Source organism: Sorex araneus, chromosome 3 (assembly GCF_027595985.1).
Source record: "Sorex araneus isolate mSorAra2 chromosome 3, mSorAra2.pri, whole genome shotgun sequence".
NCBI classification, from domain to species: domain Eukaryota; kingdom Metazoa; phylum Chordata; class Mammalia; order Eulipotyphla; family Soricidae; genus Sorex; species Sorex araneus.
Genome location: NC_073304.1, coordinates 229,090,904 through 229,109,626, shown reverse-complemented (window position 1 = coordinate 229,109,626; position 18,723 = coordinate 229,090,904). Strand labels below are relative to the sequence as shown.

The following is an 18,723-nucleotide window of genomic DNA, read 5'->3' as shown; positions in this document are numbered from 1 at the left end:
AGAGAGGAAGGCCCCGTCTGAAGAGAGGCCCCTGTCCCCTCCCCAGGCAGGCCTTTGCCACAGAGATGGCCGCAGGGCAGCAGAGGGCCGAGGAGGGGCGGGAAGGCCGCCCCAACCCCACGCCACAGGATCTCCTCTTTCCATCCTCCCCCTCCCGGCTTCCCCAGGCCAAGATTTCTAGACTCCTGTGGCCAAGAAGCTTCTAGACTCCTGTCTGGAGCCTCCTGCTTGTCACCCACAGGCGGCTTCCTGCGGCCACCTCCTGGATACCTGCCCACACCCCAGGGAGGGCAGACGTGGGGGGGTCAAACATCAGAGTGTCTCGGCGCTGGGCCCAGGCCCAGAGGGGAGCCACTATCACTGTTGGGGGGAAGGGCTGCAACGGCAGAGAAGGTTCCAGAAGACAGCCTCCCGGGCCCCTCTTTCACTGGGACAGAGACCCCCCCCCACATACACACACACACGCACACACAAACACGAGGAGCCCGTGGGGTGGCTCCGGCCTCCAGGGGGCCTCCCATCTGGCCCAGGAGGGGTGACAGAGCCGGAGCAAGCTGTGACCAAGCTCTACGCCCCACCCGCTCCCGGAGTCTGGGCTCTCCTACCTCAGCAAGGCCGTGCTGGTGACATTGGCGGGGATGGTGCCCGGCCAGTAAGCCACAGAGGGGACCCGGTGGCCGCCTTCCCACGTGGTCTGCTTGGCTGAACTTCCCCCTGTGAGGAGAGAGAGAGAGAGAGAGAGAGAGAGAGAGAGAGAGAGAGAGAGAGAGAGAGAGAGAGAGAGAGAGAGAGAGAGAGGAGAGAGAGGGTTCGTGCAAGGCGGTGGAAATTCTCAGAATCTGGGACAAGGGCCCCTCTCTCCTGGGCTCTCCGAGAGATTCTGGGCATTACCCCTGAGGAGTGGCTTCTCTTTTATTTTATTTTTTATTTATTGTCAGGAGTTACTCCTGGCTCTGCACTCCTGGTGGAGCTCAGGGGGCCAAATGGGATGCCAGAGATGGAACCCGGTTTGGCCGCATGCAAGGCAAACGCCTTCCCCGCTGGACAATCACTTCGTCCCGCAGGGAGTGATTGTTTTATTTTTTCTTTTTGGGTCACACCCAGCGATGCTCAGGGCTTCCTCCTGGCTCCGCACTCAGGAATTACTCCTGGCAGAGCTTGGGGGACCCTATGGGATGCCGGGGATCGAACCTGGGTCAGCCGCGAGCAAGGCAAACAACCTCCCCCCTGTGCTATCACTCCGGCTCGCAGAGAGTAACTTCTTATAGCCACTGCGGGTGTCTGGGAACGGGCGAGCATTAGTGTCTTGGAAGACGCTCTTTTACCGGATGTAGCCGTTGGTGTCTTCGTCACTGGACCGAATCTTTTCTTTCCTGACACTCTCCATCTTTCGGGGGCCGTCTCCACACCACAGAGCCGCCTCAGTCTTTGGCACCCAGCACAAGAGAATCTTTCTTTCTCTTTGCTCTTTTCTCTTCCTTCCTTCCTTCCTTCCTTCCTTCCTTCCTTCCTTCCTTCCTTCCTTCCTTCCTTCCTTCCTTCCTTCCTTTCTTTCTCTCTCTCTTTTTCTTTCTTTTCTTCCTTTGTTTCTTTCTCTCTTCCTTTCTCTCTTTCTCTCTTTCTCTCTTTCTCTCTTTCTTTCTTTCTTTCTTTCTTTCTTTCTTTCTTTCTTTCTTTCTTTCTTTCTTTCTTTCTTTCTTTCTCTCTCTCTCTCTTTCTTTTCTTTCTTTTTTTTTTTGCAGTGGGAAGCTTTTAGAGCCAACCCAGGGATGCTCAGGGGTTCGTCCTGGCTCTGCACTCAGGGATCCCACCTGGCAGTGTTAGGGGGACCCTGTGGGATGCCGGGGATCAAACCTGGGTCAGCCTCGTGAAAATGCCCGCCCCTCGGACTAAGCAGCCCCTGTAGAGAAGCTGCTTTCTATCAGGCTGACTATACCTAGTGACCATGAGGCGTGTGAAGAGGGGCTGGGGGGCGGCGGGAGAAACCCTTCTGCCGCTTTGATCTGCCCAGCAACTGGCCGGGCAGGGACCTGAGTGCTGTGTTTTGTTTTCACGTCACCGTGTTGCCTTTCCTTGAATTAACGACTTGTTCTCACGCTGCGGGCGCCTTCGTAACGCCTCCAACCACTCGCGCAGGGAGGTAAAAACAATCGACGTCCGATCTATTTATTTCCACTTGGGTCATTCAGGGAGTTATTTTTATAACCGCCCCAAGGGACCCCCGATCGAGGCACGATGACGGCTTGGAAGCAATGAGCTCATGTTTTAGGAAACATCCTGAAGACATGTTGCTTTGAACTAACCAAGACCAGCCCTCGCCTCCCACGTTCCCCCCCTCCCCACCCCTGCTCGCGGGAGCCAAAGATTCCACCAAGTTAGCGTGTAAGAGGCTCTTCCAAGGCCGAGGCTGGCTGCGGTTCACCCTTCCCTGCGCTCCAGCGACTCCCCCGGGTTTGGCCGGTGCGAAGAGGGAAGCAATGACGAGATGGGTGGGGGGCACCCCCGCCCCGGCCAAAGCTTCTGTCACTCTGCAAGCCCAAACCTTTGATGTCTCTTGGCCTCACGCGCCACACAGGAAACGCTCAGCATTCTTGGGATTCTCTCCTAACCGGCTGGGGAGTCCCCCGAGTGTCGGAGGAAGGAACAACGTAACACCCAACAACGCGTGCCGTCCGGACGGATGTGTAGTGTGCGGGGTGGGGGGGATGTGGGGGAGGGGGGCGCTTTCCAAACCAAGGGGCGTGGTGGAGACTAAACCAGATGCCCTTTGACCTGGTTCACGAAGAGCCCCAAGATGCGCTTCCTGTGTGCGGTGGGGATCAGCGGGAATCGCGTCCCTCTGATGGACATGCAGGGCCCACGTGTCACCCACCCACGTGGTGCAGTGCCCCACCTCCGCAGGCTTTAGGGAGAAGCCAACTCCAGGCCGTGCTCTGCTCTATGGGGGGCTTGAGACCCCTGGGCCCGGGGGCGGGAACGGGTCACGAAGCCCATTGATGTGTCTGCCCACAGGGGCGTTATCCCAACACACGTGCCCGATCGGCCTTTGAGGGTCAGGGCAAGACGGCGCCCACGACGCAGGCCTTGTGGGGTCCTCCGACGGTCAGCAGAGCATCAGACACAGCACCTGGGCGTCAGAGCCGCTCCCGGGAGAAGGACGGCTTCGTCCACGGGGGACGCCCCTTGTCCTCCCCCATCTTTCATATTGTCCTTTTGGGGGGGGTTGATCTTGTTTCCGTTTTTGCCTTTTTGCTTTTTTTGGGTCACACCCGCTGATGCTCAGGGCTTACTCCTGGCAGTGCTCGGGGGACCATATGGGGTGCTGGGGGTTGAACCCGGGTCTGCCACATGCAAGGCAAGCGTCCTCCCCGCGTTACTATCACTCCGGCCCCAACCTCTTGCCTTCCCTAAGCTTTCATGTGGTTCTCTTGTTTTGTTTTGGTTTTGTTTCTGCTTTTTGCTTTTCGGGTCACTGCTGGCGATAACCAGGGGTTACTCCTGCCTCTGCACTCAAGAATGACTCCTGACAGTGCTCAAAAGACCCGTTGGGATGCCGGGAATCGAATTTGGGTCCACCACATGCAAAGCAAAAGCCCTTCCCACTGTCTTATCGCCCCAGCCTCTTTCATGTTGTCCCTGTCCCAGAGACCAACCTCTCAGATTCTCTCCCTTTAACCCCTCACCCCGTCTCTGCGTCCGCCTGGTCTCAGGAGGGCTAGAAGCTGGTGGGCCGGGGAACACACAGGCGATCAAACGCTGATACGTTCTTAGGATACACATGCCAATCTCCCGGAACTGGGGGGAAGGGAGGAGAAGGCTGGCGGGAGAAGCCCCTCAATGTGGCTGGTTCAGGAGGGGAAAGTGCAGGGGGGGGCGGTGGCGGGGAGGGGGAAGGGGTCTCTGGGTGTTGTCAAAACAGGCTGCATCTTCCTGGCTTCCGCAGGAGAGTTTGAACCACCTTGCTCTCTCTCCCAATGCGAGTTTCTAACTTTTTTTTGTTTGGTTCTACATCGAATAGTGTGTGTGTGTGTGTGTGTGTGTGTGTGTGTGTGTGTGTGTGTGTGTGTGTGTGGTGTGTGCACGCGCAGGGTGGGGGGCTGCTGTCATGATTCTCGGGGACCATTTGGGGACAGATACTGAATCTGGGGGCTCCTATATGCAAAGCTGGGGCTCAGTGTTCTCTCCGGTCCCAAAGGAGTTTTCAAAGGACCCCAGAGCCAAGGTCCCCATCCTGACAGTGGGACTCAGTTGGGCTGAGTGGGTCTGTTCATCAGTTATCTCCTAGAGCTCCTGACCTCTCGCCAGGAGGGTCTTTTCCTGGGAAGGAGGCTGAGGAACCAGACCTGGAGGTAGGCACACACAATGCACTTCAAGACACCATGTGGCTTATGTCTTTTTCTTTCTCTTTCTTTCTTTCTTTCTTTCTTTCTTTCTTTCTTTCTTTCTTTCTTTCTTTCTTTCTTTCTTTCTTTCTTTCTTTCTTTCTTTCTTTCCTTCTTTCTTTCTTTCTTTCTTTCTTTCTTTCCTTCTCTCTCTCTCTCTCTCTTTCTCTCTTTCTCTCTTTCTTTCTTTTTGTTTTTTTGGTCACACCGGCAATGCTCAGGGGTTACTCCTGGCTCAGCACTCAGGAATCACTCCTGGTGGTGCTGGGAGGACTATCTGGGATGCCGGGGATTGAACCCGGGTCAACGGAGTGCCAGGCAGACGCCCTCCCAGCTTGTACTAGCACTCCCGGCCCCTTGTATTTTTCAAATCAGGGATCTTATATCGCCCACACCTTTGTCCCTCTGCCACGGGATCACAAAGGTGAATCACAGAAATTATATAAGAGCCCTCGATAAGACCATATATTAAACGTCTCTGTACTTTTGATTTCCAAAGGTATGCGTGATAACTCTTAATACTTTGGTCAGCAGCCCCAGGCAGCATCCGAGGGCTCTCCCTGCGCTGGGCCGGGGACAGGGGGAGGCGTGCCCCTGCACTTGTGGTTAGTGATGACTCGAATTAAGGCAGAGCCTCTTACTTAAAGCAATAAATATTTAGCCTGGGCAACCAAAATATAAACAGAACCATGATTCATGAAACTCGCCGGCTTGACCTTCCCTGGCCACGGAAACACGATGGCATCGCACGGGGCCTTGGGAGGAGGCCGAGGAAGCGTCGGGGCAGCCCAGCCTCAGTCCCGAGCTTTCCCAGGAAGGCCACGAGCGCCAGGCTTGACTGAGTCACGGAAGCCACAGGGTGGGGGGTGCTGGAAAGGCTTCCGAGCGGGAGGACCCCGAGACGGTCTGGTTCCAGACTCTGACGAGCTGAACTGGAGCAACGTCTTGCTAACTCGAAGGACCCCGGGTGCCAGCTCTCGGCGCCTAACTCCAGGTCACTTTTTCTTGCCGTGTGGCCTTGCTTGGGCGGGATTCTTTTCTCGGGGGAGGGGCCGGAAGAAGGTGGCGGGGGCATAGCTGGCAGTGCTCAGGGGTCGGTCACTCGTGGCTCTGTGCTAAGGTTACTCCTGGCAGTGCTCAAGGGACCCCCCCGGCAGGGTCAGGGGTTGTACCAGGGTCCGCCATGTGCAAGGCAAGCCCCTTCCCCACTATACCTTCTCTCTGGTGCCCGGGATTCTTTGTCTTTCGGGGAATGACAGGGTTAGTCCCCACCTGGTGGTGTCGGGGGGCTACTTCTGGCTCAGGGCTTGTTGGTAGTTCCCAGTGGGGCTTGGGGACCTCGGGGTGCCGGGGACCAAACCCAGGATGCCTGTATGCAAAGCACACGCTTTCTTCTCAGTAGAAGAAATTCTTGGGCAGAATGTCTCACAGCAGGTAGGGCGTTTGCCTCGCACGTGGCCAACCCAGGTTCGATTCCTCCGCCCCTCTCGGAGAGCCCGGCAAGCTACCGAGAGTATCCCACCCACACGGCAGAGCCTGGCAAGCTGCCCGTGGCGTATCCGATATGCAAAGAAAAAAACAGTAACAAGTCTCACAATGGAGACGTTACTGGTGCCCGCTCGAGCAAATTGATGCACAGCGGGACGACAGTGCTACAGACAGTGCGACTGAGCCACAGCACGGATCCAGTACAGTGACAGTGAGTGGGTTTCTCACTCTCTTTCTCTCTTGGTGGGAAAGGTTACCTAAAATAATGAATTAAAAGGTTTTCAGGGGCTGGAGCGATAGCACATCGGGGAGGGCGTTTGCCTTGCATGCGGCCGATCTGGGTTCGATTCCCAGCATCCCATAGGGTCCCCTGAGCACTGCCAGGGGTAATTCCTGAGTGCAGAGCCAGGAGGAACCCCTGAGCATCGCCAAGTGTGACCCAAAAAGAAAAATAAATAAATACATAAATACATACATAAATAAATAAAAGTTCCCAGCAAGGCCTTCGGCACAGCACTGCTCCTTACTCCCACCAATAAACCCCCCCCCAAAAAAAAAAATGCTGACACATGCAGTCAAAATAGGACACAAGTCTCAGTAGAATGACCTGAGGCCAGACAGGAGGCGGCGGCACCGGCCCGAGGAAGCCCACGGGGCACTCAGCCCTCCCAACCCGCATCTCTTCGGACTTGGGGGTCACTAGGGGAGGCCCTCGCTGGGGTTCCGGATCCCTCATGCTGTCCTGGCCGGCCGGGACACGTGTGGCTGTCGCCGGCACGGGGCACACCTGCTGGGAATGCGGATCCTAAGACCTGCTGAAGCGGCAGCTTTGGTTTCGAAATCTGAACACGCACCGGGGCCGCGTTTTCTGGCCACGGGGCGGCCAGGGACTCTGGCTGACCTGGGGTGGTGATGGGGACATTCCAAGTCCAGTGGCCAAAGGTTCCAAGGGATATTCGATTCCACTTCCTCTAGGTCCCCCTGCCTCCAGCCAGTGTCAACAGCCAACATCCTGCCCAGTACCACCACCCCCACCACCCACCCAGGTCCCTCCCGCCCCTAGCCTCACTCTGACCTTTCCACACCTCCCCCTCCCCCCCCCAGCTCTGAGTCGGGATAAAAGCCCCGGGATGTGGCTTCTTCCCAGTGGGAAAAGTTATGCAACAGGCTGATAGCATCAGCCACAAGCAACCGAGGTCCCCAGAAGCCAAGGGCAAGAGCAGGCTTCCTCATCACGGGGTGGGGGGCGGGGGGGTTGGGGGGGAAGGTGCCCTCCTGCTCTGCAAACAGGACCAGAGACCTTCCAGGCAGAGCCGCCGTCAGGGGGGCGGGCAAACAGGGTGCAGGGTCTGACCCGGGGAGGAAATGGGCCTTCAGCAGGCTGGGTGTTGGGGGCAGGGGACGAGACGTGGGGACTGGGTGTGCACCTCGTGCCCTCCGTGTTGAGGGGGAGCCTTGCCCTGTCCCCTCACCTCCTCCCTCACCCGAGATCAGCTCCTCCACATCCCTGCAGGGCACGGTCCAAGGTCCCCCCGGGGAACATCCTCCCTGTGCCCGAGGCAAACAGACGGATGCAGAAGATGCTGGCTCACCTCATCAGCTTGAGCCCGCAGCTGGTCCAGGAAAGGAAAGGGCAGACAAGGAGAGGCGGGGTGGGGACACCAGCCCCCCCCCCGGGAGCAGGGGTAGGCGGGAGAGGGAAGCGGGACTCTGGGTACTGTTTGTCCTGCTCTTTGTGAAAACACGGACGGTCTCTGTGCTTCCCTGTGCCCGGAAGGCTGGCCCGTTCCTGCAGGATATGCGGCACCGGGCCGAGAGGTACCCGGTGGGGAGGCAGGGGGGGAGGGGGGCATCACAAGGGGCTCCTGAGGAACCACAGGCCTCCACCGAGCAGAGCCTGGGGCACCACTGCCTTGCACGGTCACCGGCCATGCCCATCCACGCAGGGCTCTGCCTGCCTGCTGCCTGCGCCCTGCCCTGCTTGGCTCTCTGACCCACCTCTCGGCCACGCTCCCCTCCCCCCGCCACACCCCCTTCCACACGGGGCCCTGCCTGGCCTCGCTGTATGCCCGCGCCACAGGGCGCTCTTCTTCTTGGGCCTCTGGCCTGAACCCCTTGTGGTCGCCCAGAGCCGCCAGCCAGCATCTTGGCAGGTGGCAGAGAGGAAGAAACTCGTAGCCACCCTCACTCCCATCTCGCTGTGCTCCCAGGGGCCTGGCCGTCGCGCCCACACACTGCCTCTGGCGCCATGTAAGCTCATCAGCGGCCGGGATCCAGAGACTCGCAAATACACCTCGGAAGAGATCAGCAAGCTGCAGAGATGCCTCCGGACCCCAGAGTCACTGAGCAGCTAAAGAATGAACTCCAACCGTATCACCCTACTTACAATTTTAGGGTTCTCGGTTCATCTCATACTCTCATACTCTGTACCGCTGATGTACCAAAAGTGGCACGCCATCGTGGATGGAGTGTAAAGTAGATGGCAACTGTTATCCCATTGCTCATCGATTTGTTCGAGTGGGCACCAGTAATGTCTCTCATTGAGAGACTTATTGTTACTGCTTTTGGCATATCCAATAAGCACGGGGAGCTTGCCAGGCTCTGCCGTGCGGGCTCGAAACTCTCGGTAGCTTGCTGGGCTCTCCGAGAGGGGCGGAGGAATCGAACTCGGGTCAGCCGAGTGAAAGGCGAAAGCCCAACCACTGTGCTATCGCTCCAGCCCAGAAGGCAACTGACCTCAATAAAAAATATATATATATATATGTAGGGGCTGGAGCGATAGCACAGCGGGTAAGGCATTTGCCTTGCACGCGGCTGACCCAGGTTTGATTCCCAGCATCCCATATGGTCCCCTGAGCACTGCCAGGAGTAATTCCTGAGTGCAGAGCCAGGAGTAACCCCTGTGCATCACCAGGTGTGACCCAAAATATATATATATGAATATATATATATACATTATATATATGTTAGCACACAAGGCTCACCTTGTAACAACATATTAGTCATCTCTTATTTTTATCCTAAGAATTTTAATTCTTATCAGGGTGAGATACACCAATCTTCACACTTTGTTCTACGGAACCTTTTTATGGTCATGTTTAGAGAATTATTCATAACAAACAATACAAAATAGATTATACAGGGCCCGCTATTGAGGCAGGCTTGGGTGGTGGCTGTAAAATTTGAAATAATGGTGTGATGGGAAGGTGAGATGGTGGTGGGGTTGGTGCTGGGACAGTAACAAATTAATAAATTACTGTTAACATGCAATAAATTATTGTGAACAACTTTACTTTATAAAAACAAAATTAAATTTAAAAAGAAAGAAAGAAAAGAAAACTCTAGCCATGGACCAGCAGTGGCCTTGGATAGCGAGGGAAAGGAAATGATTCTCCCAAGAAAATGCAGCCCTTCCAGCTCTCCGGGAGAGAGAAGGGCATCTGGGCTCCTCGTCCCCCACTTCAGTTCCCAGTGCTGTGCCCACACAGGCACGGCTGTGGCCCCTGGGCATGACAGAAATGGCTCTTGCACCAGGATTTGAACGCTGGCCTGGATGATGCATGCTTTCCCCGAAGTGGGCCAGTTTCCATTTCTCAAAGAGTGGGGTCTTTGGCTGGAGCCATAGCACAGCAGGGAGGGCATTTGCCTTGCACACGGCCTACCCAGGTTCGATTCCCGGCCTCCCATAGGGTCCCCTGAGCACTGCCAGGAGTAATTCCTGAGTGAAGAGCCAGGAGTAACCCCTGTGCATCGCGGGGTGTGACCCAAAAAGTGAAAGAAGGGAAGAAAGAAAGAAGGGAAGAAAGAAAGAAAGAAAGAAAGAAAGAAAGAAAGAAAGAAAGAAAGAAAGAAAGAAAGAAAGAAAGAAAGAAAGAAAGAAAGAAAGAAAGAAGAGAGAGAGAGAGAGAGAGAGAGGGAGGGAGGGAGGGAGGGAGGGAGGAAGGAAGGAAGGAAGGAGGGAGGGAGGGAGGAAAGGAAGGAAGGAAGGAAGGAAGGAAGGAAGGAAGGAAGGAAGGAAGGAAGGAAGGAAGGAAGGAAGGAAGGAAGGAAGGAAGGAGGAAGGGAGGGAGGGAGGGAGGGAGGAAGGAAGGAAGGAAGGAAGGAAGGAAGGAAGGAAGGAAGGAAGGAAGGAAGGAAGGAAGGAAGGAAGGAAGGAAGGAAGGAAGGAAGGAAGGAGGAAGGGAGGGAGGGAGGGAGGGAGGGAGGGAGGGAGGGAGGGAGGGAGGGAGGGAGGGAGGGAGGAAGAAAGGAAGGAAGGAAGGAAGGAAGGAAGGAAGGAAGGAAGGAAGGAAGGAAGGAAGGAAGGAAGGAAGGAAGGAAGGAAGGAAGTGCCTGGGGGCTGGAGCAATAGTATAGTGGGGAGAAGGCATTTGCCTGGCACGCAGCTGACCCAGGTTCGATCCCCGGCATCTCATAAGGTCCCCTGAGTACCGCCAGGAGTAATTCCTGACTGCAGAGCCTGGAGTAACCCCTGAGCATCGCCAATGTGAGCCAAAAAGCCAAAAAAAAAAAAAAAAGGAAATGCCTGAACCGGCCCCTTGCCTAATAGTATTCTCAGTGGTAGGAGGCAGGCAGAGAGGCGGGTGCTTCAAGGCTTGGGGGAGGGGGGTTGCTGGTGGGTGAGGAAGGCAGTTGGGGGGCTCAAGGGAGAGGAGATGATTGCGCAGAGCCGAGCACGGGACAGCACAGAGGGGCGGGCGCTGGCCTTGCACGTGGTCGGTCCAGGTTCAATTCCCAGTGTCTCAGAAGGCCCCTGAGCCCCACCAGCAGTGAGCCCCTGAGCACTGCCAGGTGTGGCCCCCAAAAGCAAAAAATAAAAAATAAGTAAGACCCTCCCTGTAGGCCTGGAGAGAGAGCACAGAGGGTAAGGGGCTTGCCTGGCATGCAGTCGGCTAGGATCTGACCTCGGGCAACCCACATGGTCCCCTGAGCTGTCCAGGAATGATTTTTTTTGTTTTTTTTGCTTTTTAGGTCACACCTGGTGATGCTCAGGGGTTACTCCTGGCTCTGCACTCAGGAATTATTCCTGGCGGTGCTCAGGGGACCATATGGGATGCTGGGAATCGAACCCGGGTCGGCCGCGTGCAAGGCAAACACTCTACCCGCCGTGCTATCGCTCCAGCCCCCATGGAATGATTTTTGTTTTGAGTGCAGAGCCAGAAGCAATTCCTGTGCATCGCTGGATGTGGCCCAAAAACAAAATAAACCAAACCCCATGAACGGGCTCAGGGCATTGCCTTGTCCAAGTGAAAATGGGCTGTTCTCCCCCCGTCCACAATAGAGGAGCTGGAGTATTGGGGGGTTATACTGCCCCCTCACACGCAGCTGACCCCAGTGCCATCCTTGGTATGGCATATGGTCCCCCAAACCCCACCAGGGGAGAGTCGTGAGCACAGACCAGGAGTAGCCCATGAGCACTGCAGAGTGACTCAACCTTACCTCCACCCCAACAAAGATGCCAAACATTAGCGCCCACTCATAAATCCTCCCACCCGGCCCCTCGTCCCTCCTTCTCTCCTCTGGTAACCTTGATTTGGGGGTCAACTTCCGCCACTCCAAGCAACGATACCTCAGGTATCAGAGAGGCAGTACAGAGAGGCACAGTGCTCGCTCTGCCTGTGGTCCACGGGGTCGATCCCCAGCATCCCATACGGCCCCTGAGCCCAGCCAGGAGCAGTCCCTGCATGCAAGCCAGGACTCCCTCAGTACCGCCAGGTGTGGCCCCTGAACAAAAACACACAAAACGGGTACCTTGGGGCCCGAGTGATAGCACAGCGGGTAAAGCGTTTGCCTTGCACGCAGCTGACCCGGGTTCAATCCCCGGCATCCCGTAGGGTCCCCTAAGCCAGGAGTAATTCCTGAGTGCAGAGTCATGTGTAACCCCTGAGCATCGTTGGGTGTGACCCTAAAACTGAAAATAAAATAAAAATAAAAACATCTAAAAAAAGCTTATGGGGGGCTGGAGTGATAGCACAGCGGGGAGGGCGTTTGCCTTGCTGACCCAGGTTCGAATCCCAGCATCCCATAGGGTCCCCCGAGCACCGCCAGGAGTAATTCCTGAGTGCATGAGCCAGGAGTAATCCCTGTGCATCGCTGGGTGTGACCCAAAAACCAAAAATAAATAAATAAATAAATTTAAAAAGCTGACATTCGGTAGACTGGGAACACCTGTAAAGGCGATTAGAGGCTGCGCCAAAAGCCTCCATCCCTCTCGGAGAGCCCAGCAAGCTACCGAGAGTACCCCACCCGCACAGCAGAGCCTGGCAAGCTACCCGTGGCGTACTCGATATGCCAAAAACAGTAACAACGACGGTCCTCACTCCCCTGATCCTGAGAGAGCCCCCAGTACACCATCGGGCTACACTAGCACGAGACAGGAACAAGTGGAGACGTTACTGGCGCCCGCTCGAGCAAATCGATGAACAATGAATGGGATGACGGTGATACAGTGAGAAAAAAAAACAACCTGATATCTTTATATTCTATGAAGTTTACCTGCTCCTAGGAAGTAGATTTGTTTTAAGATGGTTTTCATGGGGGGACATCAGTTTACCCAACAGTGTGTCACGTTCCTCCAAAGTCTAGTCACAGACCCCCGGGTCCCCGCTGTGGCGCTTGCCCATTGGCCTTCACAGTGCTCCCATGGTGCCCGTGGTGCTCCCACTTGCCCGGGCTGCACGCAGCCGCCACCAACAGGGAGCGCCCCCAGGGCCCCAGACGGCAGCTCCTGGGCCGACTGAGCTCGGCCCTGGGGTCGGCGGTGTCACCTGGGCGGGACTCGTGCAGGACCCCTGCGAGGCAGCAGTGCTGAGCCACCGTCTCCCCTCCGAGCCTCAGAGCCTCGGGCCCAATCCCCTTTCTCTTAGAACCGAGCCGAGAACCCTTGGAACACTGGCCCGCCTCTCGCACGGCCTCTCCCTGTCCACCTCCCTCGGACTCTAGACTCCGACTGCCCGGTCCTCCCGCGCTCCGCCCCCCGGCTGCCTGGAGCCCCCCCACCCCCCTCCTTCCCTGCAAATCCCCGCTTCCAGCCAACCCCGCCCCGGGCAGCCGTCTTGCTCCCGTTCCCTGTGGATTCTCTGGGATTCTCACCCCGGCGGCCCCACACGCCTCTCTGCCGGGCTGGAAACATTGCTTCTCCAAGCTCGGCTCTCCGGCACTCTCCCCCGAGCACTCTCCCCCGAGCCCGAGGGACTGCAGTGCCCTTCCCCTGCACCCTAACCGGACTGAGGAGACTTTGGAGACCCGTGTCTGGCCAAATTGTAACCCGAGTCCAGACTCCCTTCGTGGACTCGCTACAACTCGGATCCGTGGGACCTGATCTCCGACTCTCTTACCCGAGAGGTTTGGGCGTGAGCCTGGAGTGAGTTTCCGGGCACCGCGCTGCTCACGGGAGCTCGCAGGACCACACACAGGCTCTAACATCAGAAGGTTCTAGAGCCGAGTAAGACATGGTGCTCCACGGTGGGGACCTGGGGCTGGAGGGATAGCACAGTGGGTAGGGCGTTTGCCTTGCACGTGGCAGACCCAGGTTCGATTCCCAGCATCCCCTATGGTCCCCTGAGCACCGCCAGGAGTAATTCCTGAGTGCAGAGCCAGGAGTAACCCCTGAGCATTGCCGGGTGTGACCCAGAAACCAAAAAAAAAAAAAAACAATCCACGGTGGGGGCCTTAGTGCCACGACTTCGTGGCTCTGCACGCCAGCTCCGCTCCTGCCCCATTGCGAAGACTGGGCTGGTTTTTTGTTTGTGTCTTTTTGGGTCACACCCGGCAGTGCCCGGGGGTTCCTCCTGGCTCTGCACTCAGGAATTCCTCCTGGCGGTGCTCGGGGGACCGGATGGGATGCTGGGAATCGAACCCAGGTCAGCTGCGTGCAAAGCAAACGCCCTCCCTGCTGTACATTGCTCTGGCCCCTGGGCTGTTTGTTGAGTGACACACAGAAGGAAGGGGGTGGTTCAAAGGGCTGGGCCGGAGAGAGAGCACGGCAGCTGACGCACTTGCCCTTCAGGGGCCGGCCCCGGTCCCACCGTCTATCTACCGCACAGGCCCCCAGCACAGCAGCCCTGAGCACCAGCCCTGAGCACCAGCCCTGAGCACCCCCAGGTGTGGACCAACCCCCCGCCAGAATATTTTTTTTTTTAAATGGAGCCAGCGGGATAGGGCAGCAGGCAAAAGCGTTTGTCTTGCCTGTGGCTAGTCCAGGTTCCATGCCTGACACCTCGCATGGCCCCCGAGGAGCAGCAGCAGGAGCGAGCCCTGAGCACCCCCAGGCGTGGCCCCCCGAAACCGAACAACAGAAATGACCTCCAAGGGGCTCAGTCTCTGTTTCGCACGAGGGGGAGAGGCTTGGAGGGGGGAGGGGGGGTGGGGAGCCAGCTCTGCACTCGAGCACCGCCAGGCGCGACCACCGAGCCCAGGGCTGGGAGAAGCCCCCAAGTCATGTCAGGTGCGAGCCCCCAAACGACACGCAAGAGGTGGTGGGGGGAGGTGACGGGCCGGTACAGGAGGTCTGCAGGGGGTAAAATTCCTCCCCGCAAGAAGCGGGCTCCGGGGCTGGAGCCATAGCACAGCGGGGAGGGCGTTTGCCTTGCACGCGGTTAACCCGGGTTCGATTCCCAGCATCCCATATGGTTCCCTGAGCACCGCCAGGAGTGATTCCTGAGTGCAGAGCCAGGAGTAACCCCTGTGCATCGCCAGGTGTGACCCAAAAAGAAAAAAAAAAAAAAAGAAGCGGGCTCCATCCGCCTACTTCTACCTGATTCACGATTTCAAAACTCCCCTTCCGGCAGGGGTGTGTGTGGCGGGCGGGAGCGGGGGGGGGGGGGGGGGAAGGGGGGCGTTGTAGGGGAGAGGCCGAGCCTTGGGTGGGGGCGATTTCAGAGAAGCGGTCAGAGGTCCTCCTCGTCACAAACAGCCTGCCCCCCCGCCGAGCAGCCAGATTTTAACCTCACCAGGGCCCCCCGCATCCTGGACTTTACTGTGGAGGGTTCGGAGTCCAGACTCAGTCTCGGGGTGGGGGGGGCCAGGCCCGAGGAAGGCCAGGCCGGGTGCAGAGAGGAGGAAGAGGAGGAGGAAACTCAGTGGGTGCCACTGACCCTTCTCCTGGCCTCTGCTGCGAATATTCCCCACCCCCGCGCCCCCCCGGGGTCAGCTCTCTTTCCCACACCCAGGACAGAGCTGGAGGGAAACGACAGACAAGACCACGCACACCCACCCCAGCACCGCCCCTGAGAGGACGCAGCCTGGCCTCGGGGCTGCAGGCAGGGGACACTCTGTCCCCCCCCCATCCCCACTCCAGTCTCCAGATGCCAGCTTTGGCCACCGTCCCTGTGGCCTCTCCCGATCCAGCTAGCCGGGGACCCCACTGGGGAAGCCTCGGGAACAAATCCAACTAATCGGCAGCACAGCCCAGAGATGAACCGAGTTCCTGCCTCTCGGTGGTCACTACACTCTGCTGGACAATTGTGAAACCGGGTGGCGGTTTGGGGGGGGGGCGTGGGAACGTGGACCCTGAGACAGCACAGGCCCCCCCGCTCCAAAGAGAGCTGGATGGCAGGGGGCCACCTCCCCCCAGGCCCACCTCGAAACAGACCTCTTAGGTCGGATTGTCTTTTTCAGGGGTTGGGGGGTGGATTTCTCTTGGGGGCAGGTAGCAGGGATAGGGCTGGAGCCTCGGGGTGGGGGTGGGGGTGGGGGTGGGAGGGAACCTGCCAGATCCCGTAACCCTCGGAGATAAGCTACTTCCAGCCACCAGCCGGCTTCAAAGCCAACTGGAGGTTTTTTATTTTTATTTATTTATTTTATGCTTTTTGGGTCACACCCGGCAATGCTCAGGGGTACTCCTGGCTCTGCACTCAGGAGTCACCCCTGGCGGTGCTCGGGGGACCCTATGGGATGCTCGGAATCAAACCCGGGTTGGACGAGTGCAAGGCAAACGCCCTCCCCGCTGTGCTATTGCTCCAGCCCCTTCAAAGCCAACTGCTGTAGGCCAGGGAGAGCCCCACTTCCTGGCAGCCCAGGAACTTGAACTTGCCCTCAGTTCACAGCCTGACCGCCGAAACTCTCCGCCTCCTAGAGGGAACTGAGGCTCCTCTTCTACGCCCGCTGCTTCTGCCTCGACTTCTCCAAGAGCACACACGCGTCTGACGCGCTCAAACAGAACGTTCCTTAATGGTTTTGGAATCGGCCTCATTCACCTAAACACTACACCTGAAGTGGGGCCAGAGCGATAGCACAGTGGCGAGGGCGTCCGCCTTGCCTGCGGCGGCAGACCCGGGTTCGACCTCCGGCACCCCATCCCTGAACACCACCAAGGAGTTGATTCCTGAGTGCAGAGCCAGGAGTAAGCCCTGAGCATCTCCCAGTGTGACCAAAAAGCTAAAAAAAAAAAAAAAAAAAAGTACCTAAAGTGTTTCTCAGCCAAAAACATGCATCATTTCGGTGGTCCCTCCTTTTTTAGTTTTTGGTGGTGCTGGGGCCACACCTGGACAGACTCAGGGGACCGTGGGTGCTATCGAACCTGAGGCTCCAGCATGCAAAGCTTACGTGGCAGTCCTTGGAACCAGCTCCCCGCCCTCTCCCTCCCCCCCCCCCGCAGTGTCCCTTTAAGGGCAGTTGCCATCATTTCTTCAAGCTCACCCCCTCTCTTGCTGGACCCTTGGGCAATCTCCAACTATTTTTGGGTCCCGAGAACCCCCGCGCTGGGCATATTTACATCACCCGTCCTGATGCAACCGGCCCATGGTGCCTCTGAGACACATCTGTAGGCGTTAGACTGATGCACAGTTTACCAGTGTTCGACCCACCAGGTCAAGCTGTTCCCAGCTGGGCTTCTCTCTCAGCGGGGGGTGGGGGAGGGGCTCTGGGGGAGCAGGGGGGCCATGGAGGGGGGCTCCAGGTAGAGAAACCTTCCCTGAGCAGATGGTCGGGGTCTGAAGGGCATGAAACAGAGAGAAGTCGGGGAAATCACCTGCCGGAACTCTCCTCCCAAACTGTGTGACTCTGGGGGAGTTTCTGAGCCTCTCTGAGCCTCTCTCTCTTTCTGCACCTGCACGTGGAGATCTGGCTCGGGGCTGGAGGGATAGTGGTACAGCAGGGAGGGCGTTAGCCTGGTAGCGGCCGGCTTGTGTTCCATCCCTGGCATCCCATAGGGTGCTCTGAGCACTGCCAGGAGTGATTCCTGAGTGCAGAGCCAGGAGTAAGCCCCGAGCATCCCCAAGCCTCAAACCCAAAGCCCTGGGGTATCTGGGCACTAATGTCTCTGGACAAGGCATGACTTTCGAGAAAGGAAATGGAAGGAAGGAAGGGAGGGAGGGAGAGAGGGAGGGAGGGAGGGAGGGAAGGAGGGAGGGAGGGAGGGAGGAAGGAAGGAAGGAAGGAAGGAAGGAAGGAAGGAAGGAAGGAAGGAAGGAAGGAAGGAAGGAAGGAAGGAAGGAAGGAAGGAAGGAGACAGGGAGAAAGGAGAGAAGGAAGGAAGGGAGGGAGAAAGGGAGGAAGGGAGGGAGGAAGGAAGGGAGGGAGGGAGGAAGGAAGGAAGGAAGGAAGGAAGGAAGGAAGGAAGGAAGGAAGGAAGGAAGGAAGGAAGGAAGGAAGGAAGGAAGGAAGGAAGGAAGGGAGGGAGGGAGGGAGGGAGGGAGGGAGGGAGGGAGGGAGAGAGGGAGGGAGGGAGGAAGGAAGGAAGGAAGGAAGGAAGGAAGGAAGGAAGGAAGGAAGGAAGGAAGGAAGGAAGGAAGGAAGGAAGGAAGGAAGGAAGGAAGGAAGGGAGGAAGGAAGGGAGGGAGGGAGGAAGGGAGGAAGGGAGGAGAAAGGGGAAGCAGACAAGATAGACCACAAAGCAGGATATGCCGTTGGGGAGAACGTGGACAAAAGTGTTGGGAGAAGGGGGTTCTGCCCCGGGGGGCTTCTGGGTGGTCCAGCTGACGCCTCTCAAGCCCCCCTGAACAGGAGCTGGTGAGCTCCTGGCCCCTCACCCGCCACCACAGCCCCGCCTGGACTCACTTCAGCCCTCCCAAAGCCAGACGCCCCCGCAGCCCGCTCGGACCCCTGCAGGGCCCCTACCTCGGGGAGTCTGCCAGGACCCGGTGAAAGGGCCCACGCTGCCGGCCAGCTCACACTTCTGGGCCCAGGGGCCATTGTCTCCTGGAAACGGGGAAATCAGCATGGTCTGGTCAGCAGGCGAGTGGCCACTCGGCCAGTCCTCCCCCCGCCCCCTGACACCACGAGCCCGGGCCCGGCAGGAGACGGGATCCAGGGCCGTGCAAAGGGCAGGTCCTTCCCCCACGCGGGCCGCACCTTGGCATTCCCGCCACGAGCCCCGGGTCTCGGGGAAGACACGCAGACACGCGCCCGTGAGCCCAGCATGCAGTGGGGGGGCGGGGGGGAGGGGCGGGGGGGCAATTCCCTTATTAGCTCAGTTTGTCGGGTTTGCTGGGGGAGGACGAGAGCCGTTTCTCACTGCTCAGGGGTGACTCCCGGGGGGGCGGGAAACTGAGCCCGGGTGGGCCACGGGCCAGGCCAGCACCTCAGCCACTGTCCCGTCACACAGGCCCGAGGACTCAGTTTCGAAGCGGGAGCTGTGACAACCCTGAAGAGGACCAAGCCATTGTCCCAGCAGGAACGTTACAGACTCGCACCCAGGTCACTGCCCGCCAGGGGAGAGTAGAGCCACTCGTTCCAGACGCCTGGTGGACCCTTTTCTGCTCATTCCAGACGCCCCCCCACCTGGTGGACCCTTTATTTTATTTTTTTGGGGGAGGGTTAGATGGGTAACGGTCACATCCAGCTCTGCTCAGGACTTACTTGTGACTCAGCACTCAGGGGTCACTCCTGGCAGAGCTCAGGGGCCACATGTGGT

The 18,723-nt window shown here is 57.9% G+C and overlaps 1 protein-coding gene across 1 annotated transcript in view; it reads right to left on the bottom strand.

Moving 5' to 3' along the window:
* Positions 1-18,723, bottom strand: part of LOC101541287 (arylsulfatase G) — a 64,793-nt gene that overhangs the window by 13,801 nt on the left and 32,269 nt on the right. Inside the window, 2 exon segments of the mRNA XM_055131053.1 lie at positions 606-714; positions 17,928-18,008. Coding sequence (XP_054987028.1) covers positions 606-714; positions 17,928-18,008 — 190 coding nt within the window.